The 13,304-nt window shown below is 38.1% G+C and overlaps 2 protein-coding genes across 3 annotated transcripts; both read right to left on the bottom strand.

Moving 5' to 3' along the window:
* Positions 1-998: 998 nt before the first annotated feature.
* On the bottom strand, positions 999-8,698 carry LOC107570141 (acid-sensing ion channel 1-like). Of its 2 annotated transcripts, none has more exons than XM_016256340.1 (2): positions 8,334-8,698; positions 999-1,083 (listed from the first exon to the last, which is right to left on the bottom strand). In XM_016256340.1, the coding sequence occupies exons 1-2, from the start codon at positions 8,696-8,698 to the stop codon at positions 1,017-1,019; spliced, it is 432 nt and encodes a 143-aa protein (XP_016111826.1). In that variant the 3' UTR covers positions 999-1,016. The 2 variants fall into 2 exon arrangements, with proteins under 2 accessions (XP_016111826.1, XP_016111827.1); XM_016256341.1 differs by lacking the exon at positions 999-1,083 and adding an exon at positions 2,555-2,592.
* Positions 8,699-9,423: 725 nt separating this feature from the next.
* On the bottom strand, positions 9,424-10,171 carry LOC107570147 (acid-sensing ion channel 1-like). The gene has a single exon (XM_016256346.1). The coding sequence runs from the start codon at positions 9,790-9,792 to the stop codon at positions 9,424-9,426; it is 369 nt and encodes a 122-aa protein (XP_016111832.1). The 5' UTR covers positions 9,793-10,171.
* Positions 10,172-13,304: the final 3,133 nt, after the last annotated feature.

Below are 13,304 nucleotides of genomic sequence, written 5' to 3'. Positions count from 1 at the left end.
GTTTTCATGCAATTTAAAGGGATAGTTCACCCAAAAAAAAAAAAAAAACCCTGGTTAATGGAACCGCCGTCATTTCACAATAGCTTTTTTTATCGACATTTATAATATATTGCAAAAGTTTGCGCAAATCTGTAATGGCAAAGCAGCTACTGACATTCATCAAAATATCTTCTTTTGTGCTTCACAGTAGAAAGTCAGTCAAACATGTCTAGATTAACATGAGTAAATGATGACCAAAAGCTTCACTTTGGGAGGAATTATCCGTTTAAATGCAATTTTGGTACTGCTCTAGCTGGTGGACCAACTATGTCTGGTTTTACCCTGGTTAGAAGGTACACTCGGTGGCTTAGCTCAGTAAAAGTCTGCTGGGAAACCAGCACACCATCATACTGAAGACTAGCCTGCCTCCAAAACACAACCGGGTTAGATTTTATGTGACTTAAAGGGATAGTTCACCCCAAAATTCTGTTATCATTTACTCACAAACATGAAAGTAGATATTTTGAAGATTGTGGGAATCTTCTCACACAGTTTGGAAAAACAACTTGTGTGTGTAAATAATGACAGATTAATTTTTTTTATTTTCTTCTTCTTAGTTCTTACCCTCTGAAACCATACATTCTGTCAACAAACAAGCCTTTTATTCACAAGTCCATCCTGTTCTGCTCTTCCACCTGCTCTGTTAAACTCTTGCAACAATACTGTTACCATTTCCAAGCTGTGAAGTGGCACAAAGAATCACGGGAGCATTTCCCAGACGCAAAGGCGCGAAATGACAGCGAGACGGTGAGCACAGCGGGCCTGTATATCAACACAGAACCGGCGTGGTTTCACAAACAGTGCTAATTACATGGGGATAAATCCTTGTTTTTCACATGGCTTATGAGACACAAGTTAATTGCTTCCGCTTGTCAGTCCTCCAATCCCTTTGAAGCTCCCTCGGCTCCCGGTCGCTACGCCTTGTCTCTTACCGTAGCAGCAACGTGACTGGTTTTTCACCGCATGGCAACAGGAAGTTACATTGCGGAGAATTGTGTCAGTTGTTTGCAAACAAACCAGATGGACATCTGAAATGCCAGGAGTCTGCAACCAATCAGAACAGAGGTATTTGCATATTTACAATAATATTAAAAAATGCTGACTATTTACATTCTAAGAGAAAAAAATTTCAGAATAGCACACTACCATAATATTTCTGCACAATGTAGTAAGTGCGCAGCATCCATATTTGCGATGATGTTGCAAAAAATGCCTTAAAACAATGTCTAAAATGTAAAAAATGAAGTATACTAAAGAACATCCCACAACACAATGACCTAAACAACTTGACATTCCATCTTAAGTGTGACAATCAAATTGGAAATAACTGCAATCGCACTTTGCATCATCATCCTGCCTTATTTCGCAAAAATGACAATTAAAATTTGCTAAATAAAACTGCAATAAAACGGCAGAATAAACACTGATGAAGTGATATCAATATCCACAACACATTTAACTTAATGCAATGCACTTTTGAGTTATTTAGTGCGAGTTAAATATTGAATGTGATATAATGGAGGGCAGGACCTGATTTTGGATCTGGAATTTGATTGGATCATGAAAAGTGGCTGTTGATATTACTGGTTAATATTATTTGTCCTACCTACATGGCCTTGATTTTATGTTAAATGTATAAGATGGCAAATAAATTGTGTATAACAGCAAACTTTTGATCACCAAGACACCAAGAACAATAACTATATTATATTAGTGTCTATAGCGTCGATAATGTTTTGTTTATTATAAGTGCACGTTGCCGTTATGTCGCCTGCCCCTTTAAATGCTCAAGCTCTTTAAAGCAGGAAAAATTCTGATTGGCTGTCAATATTTTCATTTTTGAACAGCTGGAAAAAAACATTCTGAAAGTGATTCTAATGATATCGTTCATCTGTGCTGTTAACATTATAGCTGTGGTGTGACTCTGCTATACTTTAGAGCGATTATTAAAACTACATCTTTATCGTTATCATTATAGGTTTTATCCTTGGTGTGAACAAGCTTTTCGAACTGTGCATATCAAATTCAACACAGTAAGCTTTATAGAGTAGAATACAATCTTTAAAACATTCGCAGCTCAATCCATCAACAGCCAGAAAAATAAAAACTGGTTTAGTATGTTAAAAACAATGAGGCCACATGTCGACAAGAACATTTCAGGCTATGTTCTGGAAAGCCCCCAGCTGTGTGTAATCGAGAACATGCTGACGGGCGGGGGGGGTCGCGCTCTCGATTCTTGTGCTGGAAAATTGAGATTGTTCTAGTGACATTCTAATATGTTGTGCAGCGGTTCTCTCTTACTGAGCCTCAGGCAAAACACTGGATCGATAGGCCAAAAATATCCCGCCAGCGCAGTACGGGGAATTGCTTTTTTTCCCTGGTGAAGTCGAATTATGTGCATAGATGCGTTTGTGGGAATGTGTTCAGGTGAATGTGTTCACGTCACGCAGACCTTTGGCCGCACTGATTCACAGCTGCAAAGTCATTCTGTAACAGCTCGGACTGATGGAGGGAATCGAGCGGCGTCCTGCTGTTGTCCATCAGTTTTTAGACCTGCACCGAAGAACAACTGAGAAGCGGATGTCGATGATTTGAAACACTTTCAAATACTTCACATCTCTTTTCTCTGGTGTTTTTTTAACCAAATAAAAAAATTATATTATATATAGTACATTAGATGCTGCCAAATCAATAGTTGATATGTATTATTCGTAGGATTACTTTCCCAATAAGATTTTCAGATTTTCAAATTCTCAGTAGAAGAAATTGTTGCTCTTTCATGACAATAATTGAGTTGAAAGAGAAAACTGACTGTTGAAGACAGTCAGAATAAAGAAATTTATGCTAATGTTGCGTCCCTCGTGGCGGCGCTGACAACACACTTGAGTTGAATTACAAATTGCATTCTAATATATTTCAAAACAAAACATCACACGCATCTGAGCTAGCGTAGCTAAAAGTATTTGCACTCACGTACGTACATAGGAACCGTTTGAGGTCTTAGAGACCACAGACCGTCTCTGAAGCTTGAACATGCAATCTGTCCACTTTCTGACGCTCCACGCTCTAGTAATTTCATATTTTCTCTTTGCCTTTTATTCTCTGAACTTTTTAATATTCAGAGCCGCTCCTTCAAGGCCGCCATCATTCACCTGTTAAATATTCCACTTGGCCCAGTGGAAAGAATAGAACTGATTAAGCAATGAAACAGGCAGAAATGAACTTAGGTGTTAGTTGACTGTTTGTCAGCAAACAAATAAATAAATCAACCGAACGCTCCAGGTGTTTAAACTCAACACAAAAGACACGTCTGAGATAGAGACAAAATCTGAAAGAAACGCAGCTCAACTGATCTCATTTCACACAGATCCAACGATCTTTGAAGATGAGCGAGGCTCTTTAAAAGATCTTAACATGAGATGAGAAGAGAACTGATGAGAAGGAGATGATCAGAAATGTTACTCGCTGACTCTTTCAGGTCACGTCATCTGCAATACTGCACTGCACAGTAAAGAGATTGTACAATTCCTCCTGTTTTAAAAAAGTAGTATGCAGTATATAATGACAATGTTTCAGAATTTCTGCAATTAGAAGATAATCACAGTAATCACATGACCTCACACTACACTGCACCACTTAATAAATACAGCATCATTGCTACTAGTACTCGCACTTACAGCTGTGGTTGTTCAAAAATTATTTCACCAAATGGATAAGAGGGGGAAAAACAACCATATCTTGAGGGCTTATTAGGATTACGATTTTTTTGATGTAGGACAATAAGCAACCACCTAGCAACCAAGAAAAATACCCTAGCAACATGCTAAAACCACTCAGAAACCTTATCAACAACATTATCAGAGCAAGCACATTTTCTTCAGAAAATTATCTACTCTAGTGTTTCATTTAACATTTAGTGTTGTCAGTCTTTTCATATAACTGACAGACTTTTGTCAGTCTAATCAAATAATGAGTCAAGAATTAGATCTGAAACTAAAGTACTTCATTTTTCGTTGCACACACTCACACAATTTCTATGTAAACTGTATATGAGATCATTAACATATAATGCTGCTCTGATGTGACAGACTAAAGCGCGGTGGACTGAGGGCATATTAAATGTAAGAGCATCACTTCTGCATTGCTTGTGAATGTGAAGTGATCGTCAGTGAAGCTTCTCTAATAGACTCAACAGAGCCGTGATGACATCTGCTAATGAATCCCAGAGAGAATAAAGCAGGAAAGTTCTGCCTGTCACTCCACGATAACTATCGGCCTGAGCTGTTACTGCATCTTACTCAAGGCCATATCTTAGTAGTGTACGATCTTCAAACAATAACATGAATACTGCAAATTCCTAAGCTGGTTGCATCCCAGTTTGCACACTTAACTACACTATGAACGAAAATGCATGTTTTACAAGAGAAGCACAAGTACTGCAATGGCATTACATCCTTACGATCATATACTTCACATTCCTCACCAATGTACTGCAACTTGCACTCGTTTACATGACACTGTTTTCAGCTATAAATGGCAAACTTTTAATGTGTTTTGACCATTTATTTATAAGACAACAGCGTTTTGGAGGCCTGGAAACACAAACTTGTCAAAATCTGGAAGTTACGGTCTCCACGTGAACTACAAAAACTGCTAATTTGTGGAAATGGTAACATCACGTGGATGTGTGTTACGTGTTCACTCTGTAGGTATGTGTGCAGGTGTGTAGTGTTTCTTTACAAAGTGACATTGCCAACTACTGTTCTGCCATTAATATTACAGCATTTTTAGTAGCTGTTTTCGCGGAACCATGTGAACAGGGACCATTTGACAATGTTGTCATTTCGTATTTAGTACATCATTGTCATGTAAACAGTAACACTATAGGGACCAATTCTCACTATTCTCACTAATTGCTTTTTAACATGCCTATTATTAACATACTGGCTGTTTATTAGTACTTATAAAGCACATGTTCTGCATGACCATATTCTACATCCCTTATCCTACCAAATACCTAAACTTAACTACCTTACTAACCATTAATACGCAACAAATTAGGAGTTTATTAAGGCATGTCGTAGTTAAAGGCTTGTTAATAGCGAGAACTAGACTTTTAACAAATTAGGAGTTTATTAAGGCATGTCGTAGTTAAAGGTTTGTTAATAGCGAGAACTAGACTTTAAAATAAAGTGTGACCATGTAAATATACCCTCAAATATCAAGGTTATTTACTGGCATCAGTGTTTTCATGAAGAACCTATGACATCCATGGAATCTTTCCATTCCACAAAAAAAGCTTCTTTAAATTTTTTTTAATCGTCTTCACTTAAATAAATAGGTTCTTTTGAGAACTGGAAAAGGTCCTTTGGGGAACCCAAAAGGGTACTTCTATGGCAGGGCTTCAGTCCTAGAGGGTCACTGTTTAGCTCCAACCCTAATCAAACACACCTGCCTATGGAATACAAGATCAATAGATCATATTGACATTGATTCAGGTGTGACGGTATGGTGACCCATACTCGGAATTAGTGCTCTGCATTTATCCCATCCAAAGTGCACACACACAGCAGTGAACACACACACACCGTGAACACACACCCGGAGCAGTGGGCAGCCATTTATGCTGCGGCGCCCGGGGAGCAGTTGGGGGTTCGGTGCCTTGCTATTGAAGGTGGGAGAGAGCGCTGTACATTCACTCCCCCCACCGACAATCCCTGCCGGTACAAGACTCGAACCCACAACCTTTAGGTTACGAGTCCGACTCTCTAACCATTAGGCCACGACTTCCCCTAATGGGTTAATGACTTCCCCTAATGACTTCCTCCATTAGGGTTGGAGCTAAACTCTCCAGGATCGAAGTTGCCCAGCCCTGTTCTATAGCATCAATGCAAAACACTTTTTTAGGACCCTAGGTTTTTAAGAGGATTGTGGGTAATATTAGCCCAAAAAATCATGTACATTTTGAAAATCCACCAAAAGTAAACTAAATATTGTATTTGACCTAGAATGATTTGGATTGCATTAATTACCCTGTACTATTCATTAAAGATATTATGCAAATTGGTTATTTGTTTGGTCATTAAGTAACATAGTTGGCTGTGTTTGCAAGTGAGGAGTTCGTAGTGAAAACTTTGCCAAGATGCTCTCCCAGTTCCCATGGCGATTGGGTTCCAGTTGGTTGCTATGTGCTATCGGTAGTCACGTTTCCCTAGCGATGCCTTTATAGAGGAAATTATGTCAATGACAGACAGATGCACTTCGATCTAAAAGTTCTTCTATGCCTTATAAGTTACTCAACGAACATTGGAATTATTTCAGGATAGAAAAATAACATCTAAAAAATTTTCTCCTACACAACAGTTAGTTTAAATGGGGAGTAAGTGAAGACATTGAAGTCCTCTTCCTTTCAGATATTTCTTCTAAGAAAAAGATCTCAATGTTTCTCCACAAGACACTAAAATCTACACTCATAAGCACAAGCATAAATCAAAAGCAACATTCCTCTTGCTAGATACCTCACCCAAAGCCTTATGTTTACAGTAACCCTAAACATGCCTCATTTAAGACCCCTAAATGCTTATAATAACAAACCAAACCAAAATGTCAAAGTACAGGCATATAGCTTCAATCTGGAACTGACATATGAGCTGTTAAGACGATGCACACCAGAAAGCCTTCAAATGCAATATACGTCCAAAAAGTAATCCAGCAAAGCGAATATTTGTCGAGCGTGACTTTTCAACAAAAATTTAAGCCCGGCATCAATTATTAATTCCTGCCAAATGTGTTGTTATTGAAAAGCGATGAGACAGATTGTACTGCCAATAGAGACACTGATGTGTTCAATGAGTTCTGGAGCGGCTCCGACTGCAGAGTGACAATCACAGTTCTGAGAGAAGAATCCAAACTCAGAGCAGAACTTCTGCTTCTCTAATGGCTGCGCTTTTGCCACAAGCACAACACATGGTGTTATCAGTTACATCGAATCAATGATGATTCACTTCAGCCCTCACCGGGGCTTTCAACACCTGAGGGGATGAAATCATTTTTCATTTACAGACAGGCAAGTCAACGCTCTAACTCTCCTCTCATTTTCAACGAGGCAGAATGTTTACAGCTTATGTTTTCACCTCCCATCAAAGCTAAAATACAGATTCGGATTGAATTACAAAGAGTGTCTGAAGACAGTCAAATTCTGACAAACAACAGTCAGACTTTAGAGAATCATACGGACATAAACCTTGAGATAAAACGGATGTAATTTCCCTCTGTCAACAACCAAAGATATTTTCTGTTTTCATGTGTTTGCTAGGAGACCGCTTTTCAAAACCATCTGTGTAACATTAAATTGTGTAATACTCAAAATATAAGCTTTAAACAAATGAATCTTTCACAATGCCATCAATTAACTGCTGAAAAAACAGCTGAAATATGGAACGGCACAAATGTAAACAAGAGTAAATAAAAGGTTAAATCATTTCTTTCTCAAGACAGTTTTGAAACAATCTTTATGAAAATTAATAGAACCACAACGCTAACTCACAAATATAAAATATATGCTTCCCTAAACTTTGTGTAATGGTAAAGTATGTATAATAATTCAGAATATATATTATGTATATATTATTAAAACTGTAAACTTTAACATCTCCAAACAATTGTAATCAAGACTTTGAGCATACAGTGTCTTGGTCTTTATAAAAAATTAAATAAAATACAGAAAAATTCAAAAAGGAACTGCTGTCAACAATTAATACAGATATGTTCATGGTGCAATAGCATGTCAGAATTAACGAAAGTAAAAGATTACGATTAGTAAAAATGTTTACATGTTCCTTGAATTGAATTTTAAAATTGTAATTATTTAGTAATTAAAGTAAGCAGTTCTAGTGTGCCTGACAGTTTTAGCGTCACATAAAACAAACAAAATGGCGAAAACCATTAAAATTGGTCAGTAAATTTATGTTGAAAGTCACCTTTCATTGCAACCAATTCATGTTGCTTAGTGCTCTTTTTGAATTCCTCAATATTTTTCTAAAAAAAAGAAGAAAGAAAAAAATAAGAAGAAGTATATAATGTAGTCGTTAAGTACTGTCCCGCCATCAACAACAACACGGATCCAATTTGGCATCAGGAACATAAACGAACAATTAGAAAATAGAGCCACAATACAAACAACTCTGAGCAAAATGTAGTTCTAGTCTTGTAACACGTTTGTCCTGTTTTTTTTTTTAAGTTGTCACTGTCCTTATCATTTTAAAATGTGTTTTACAGGTTTGCACACAACTCACCTGCCGTTTAACAGCGCGAGCAGCTCGCCCGCGTGGTACAGGTCGTTGCGCGTCACGCGGCTGAAGCGGAAAGAGTTCAGGTTGCAGAAGGTAATGGCAGGAAACGCCATCATTGGTGCCGTGACCTCGTCCAGCTTGGTGACATGGGGGTACTGAAAGTAAAACTTGATGCGGTCCACGCAAACAAGCACCAAGAACGAAAACGAACCCATGAAAAACATGATCCAGATGCATCGTTTGATGCACTGGCGTTCATAACTGAACATGTGTGAGATGCCATGGAGCGTAGACCTGCTGGCAAAAACTTCAATGGGCGCGGGCCGATCACAGTCCAGATTATCTTCAGACTCGGTTTTAATATCCATGGTTCTTTAAGTTCTAATGGTAAAGTATGTATAATAATTCAGAATATATATTATGTATATATTATTAAAACTGTAAACTTTAACATCTCCAAACAATTGTAATCAAGACTTTGAGCATACAGTGTCTTGGTCTTTATAAAAAATTAAATAAAATACAGAAAAATTCAAAAAGGAACTGCTGTCAACAATTAATACAGATATGTTCATGGTGCAATAGCATGTCAGAATTAACGAAAGTAAAAGATTACGATTAGTAAAAATGTTTACATGTTCCTTGAATTGAATTTTAAAATTGTAATTATTTAGTAATTAAAGTAAGCAGTTCTAGTGTGCCTGACAGTTTTAGCGTCACATAAAACAAACAAAATGGCGAAAACCATTAAAATTGGTCAGTAAATTTATGTTGAAAGTCACCTTTCATTGCAACCAATTCATGTTGCTTAGTGCTCTTTTTGAATTCCTCAATATTTTTCTAAAAAAAAGAAGAAAGAAAAAAATAAGAAGAAGTATATAATGTAGTCGTTAAGTACTGTCCCGCCATCAACAACAACACGGATCCAATTTGGCATCAGGAACATAAACGAACAATTAGAAAATAGAGCCACAATACAAACAACTCTGAGCAAAATGTAGTTCTAGTCTTGTAACACGTTTGTCCTGTTTTTTTTTTTAAGTTGTCACTGTCCTTATCATTTTAAAATGTGTTTTACAGGTTTGCACACAACTCACCTGCCGTTTAACAGCGCGAGCAGCTCGCCCGCGTGGTACAGGTCGTTGCGCGTCACGCGGCTGAAGCGGAAAGAGTTCAGGTTGCAGAAGGTAATGGCAGGAAACGCCATCATTGGTGCCGTGACCTCGTCCAGCTTGGTGACATGGGGGTACTGAAAGTAAAACTTGATGCGGTCCACGCAAACAAGCACCAAGAACGAAAACGAACCCATGAAAAACATGATCCAGATGCATCGTTTGATGCACTGGCGTTCATAACTGAACATGTGTGAGATGCCATGGAGCGTAGACCTGCTGGCAAAAACTTCAATGGGCGCGGGCCGATCACAGTCCAGATTATCTTCAGACTCGGTTTTAATATCCATGGTTCTTTAAGTTCAAATGCTCTTTGAATGAAGTAGAAGCAGATATTTAGAAGGTTGGAAGAACTTCACGCCCTTAGATGGTCAGCTGATCTTTATGAGGAGGTGCATAGATGTAACGTTACCTAATGACACGATGTGGACACTAGAATGCCGTTACAACAATCCATGCAACATCTTCTTGACGGGCTTCCAGCAAGTTTCTGAAATGTTTTTTACTCGCTCTAACCCCTTAAAATGACGTTCGTCGATGTACAGTGTATTCAGATAGATTCGGTCATATTAAACAATATTTCTGACTTGAATAAAACCTGTGAAGTTAAATAGCCTATTTCCCCATGAAGCACAATTGGGCTAGTCAAATTAGCGATAAAAGAACAGCTTGAAGAACTCTATTCAACAGAAATGGTTAATGGAGATTAAAAGTCCTCAGGATCTTCAATCAAATAAGTCCGTAGTTGCAAACGCGAGTATCGTCCATTCATTCTCCGTCTTCTCCAGTCGAATAAGCTAAATGTAGGTAGAAACAAGCGTGATGGTGACACTAAACTAATGTATTTAGAAGGTTGGAAGAACTTCACGCCCTTAGATGGTCAGCTGATCTTTATGAGGAGGTGCATAGATGTAACGTTACCTAATGACACGATGTGGACACTAGAATGCCGTTACAACAATCCATGCAACATCTTCTTGACGGGCTTCCAGCAAGTTTCTGAAATGTTTTTTACTCGCTCTAACCCCTTAAAATGACGTTCGTCGATGTACAGTGTATTCAGATAGATTCGGTCATATTAAACAATATTTCTGACTTGAATAAAACCTGTGAAGTTAAATAGCCTATTTCCCCATGAAGCACAATTGGGCTAGTCAAATTAGCGATAAAAGAACAGCTTGAAGAACTCTATTCAACAGAAATGGTTAATGGAGATTAATTGGCTCGTATTCCTCTGAAGTCCTCAGGATCTTCAATCAAATAAGTCCGTAGTTGCAAACGCGAGTATCGTCAATTCATTCTCCGTCTTCTCCAGTCGAATAAGCTAAATGTAGGTAGAAACAAGCGTGATGATAACACTAAACTAATGCCATTTATTTACATGCATCCCCATATAGTGTCAGAGACAACAGAAACGCATCGCTCGATGTAAAGAGAATGTCTTCACATCCATACACATACAAACATAGACACATCCGCGGTGTCAAAACGGCTCGGATTGTGTTTCAAGCTCGATACAATAAGCAATCCGCAGTCCAACTTCAACACGCGCGCTTGTAACGACAACACAGATGCTCTCTGGATGTTGGCATCACTAAATGGTCCCCCTCTTTAATTAAGGCAGCACGGCACGCGTATCCATCAGATACAGTCGTCGGTAGCAAGTTCTATAGTCCCCGCTTGTCCAGTCCTGTGCTGGGTTCAGATGTAGACAGACGCGTCAGGAATGAACGCTGCACACTGCGACGAAGCCTCCATCCAAGTGCTCCACGGTCTGTCTGAGCATCACTGACCCGATCATTTCTTAAAAGAGAGGGAGAGAGAGACTGACCGATATCTTTATAATATTGCATATCGTTATGCATATTTTTATTACGAATTTTATCCGTTTTATTATTACGTGTTTGACCTTTTTTCATTAATGTCTTATTTAATTTTCCTATTATATTATTTCTGCACTTCATTATTCATATTAAAACAAAGTTTTTATTTATTGTTATTAAAAAAATAGCCTATGTATTTTGTTTATGTAATTGATTAGCCTGTATTAGAATAATTTATGTATAATTTTGTTTTAATATTATTATTTTGCCTTTCTTTTTAAATTACTGAATATATTTCCTTTTGTTAGATAATGCAATACAAATTCCCCTTGAAGGGACCATAAATATATACTACAGCTACTAATGTCAGAACATACTACATAATGAAAGTGATGCCCAGTTATTATATAAATATCTGAATGGACAGTTCTGCTGACCAGGAGATGCTTGAGTGATAAATGAGTATGTACAGAAAGACTGATCAGTATTATTTGAGAAACTCGCAGCCGAGGGGTGAAAGGGAACCCACCCATGAAATTACACCGAGTGCATTTTAAACCAGGTTTGTGACAGTATTGGCTAACGCTGGGTGTCTCTGTCACTGGCTGAATCAATAGTGTTGCTGATGTGGCCCACAGCTGATTATCAACTTTCAGAGACACGCTTAAAGTGTCAGTCTGTTAATGGACTCGGGTGAACTCCACAAACTGAAGTGAAACCCCTCAGAGCTGAACGGGTTGTCCAGGTATGGGTCTGATTATAACCTGGTTCACTTTGGAGTCTATAAAAGAGGTTTGAATATGATCTGGATGTTTATTGATCCATTATGAGGATGCGGAATATGAAACCAGACGCCTGAAGTGAGGTGAAGGGTTATTCCCATGAGTCACTGAATAAGTACTGTGCCATATAGGACTGTATATCATATGTGTGCCTAAAGCCGGAAACATAAGAAAGTATGCATTAAGCTCGCTTTTATGATATTTAATTCTATCTCGGGTCACTGGCACGTTCCCTATTAGCAGAACATGTGTTGTAACCACAAGGCCATGTCTGTGAAGGAAAACCAGAAAGCTAGTAAAGCCTAAAAATTATTCAGTATCATAACAGTGCATACTTTCTGAGCAGGTTTTGGTTTATGAGGCAAACCGGTATCTCAAATCGTCAAACCATCTGTTTGTTGCGGCTCCCATCATGTTCCGCTTGTGCCATAATGCACATCTACAGATGCTCTGCATGATAAATTAAATGATTTGTGCACCGAAGTGAAGATAGGCAGGTAATGAAGGTGACAGAATGCTGATAGCAAAAGGAAAGAGTTTTTCAACAGCGTCATGGGAGATTTTACAGGACATCTGCCACCGAGAAAGGAAGCGGAATCGACATGAGGAAAGAAGAGCGGCATGGAAGATAGACTCCAGAAATCAACTGAATCGTCAGGGGGCAGGAAATGGATTATTAAAAGCATAGTTACTTAGAACTTGTGATCTTTTACCGCAGGGATGTTATGGAGCATAATCTTCAGAGAAAGAAAAAAAATGTTAGTACACAAAATAAGCTCGAGCACTTGAGCTAAAGTGGAAAAACTGCTAGCAGAGCAGATTAAAGTTGAAGCGCACTGCCAGTAAAGCAGATGTTTGAGCAGTGGCCAAGCACTTAGGATTAATTTCTTAATAAATCTAATATTTATTTATTAGCAGTTATTTATTTAATAAATTACTTTTTTTAGGGTTTGATGACGCAGCTTACAAAAATACAAGCTAGTTCCCAAAGAGAAAAGTAACTTTAAATCAGAAAACTTCCCATTCACATTAGACTTAAAGTGTTTATTAGACTTAAAAGGATTTCCTATCTAATGCACAACATTAATATTATAGCATCCGTCTATTATTCACATTTGAAGTGGCTCATAATTGAGAAATTGCGGTTTCCACTAAAGCATCGGAAGTTTGTGCAATTTGGCAGGTTTCCTCATAATG

This window comes from Sinocyclocheilus grahami, unplaced genomic scaffold, assembly GCF_001515645.1.
Source record: "Sinocyclocheilus grahami isolate Dianchi unplaced genomic scaffold, SAMN03320097.WGS_v1.1 scaffold1421.1, whole genome shotgun sequence".
In the NCBI taxonomy this organism is placed as follows: domain Eukaryota; kingdom Metazoa; phylum Chordata; class Actinopteri; order Cypriniformes; family Cyprinidae; genus Sinocyclocheilus; species Sinocyclocheilus grahami.
The sequence above is the reverse complement of the archived record's forward strand: the minus strand, read 5'-3'. Positions and strand labels throughout refer to the sequence as shown.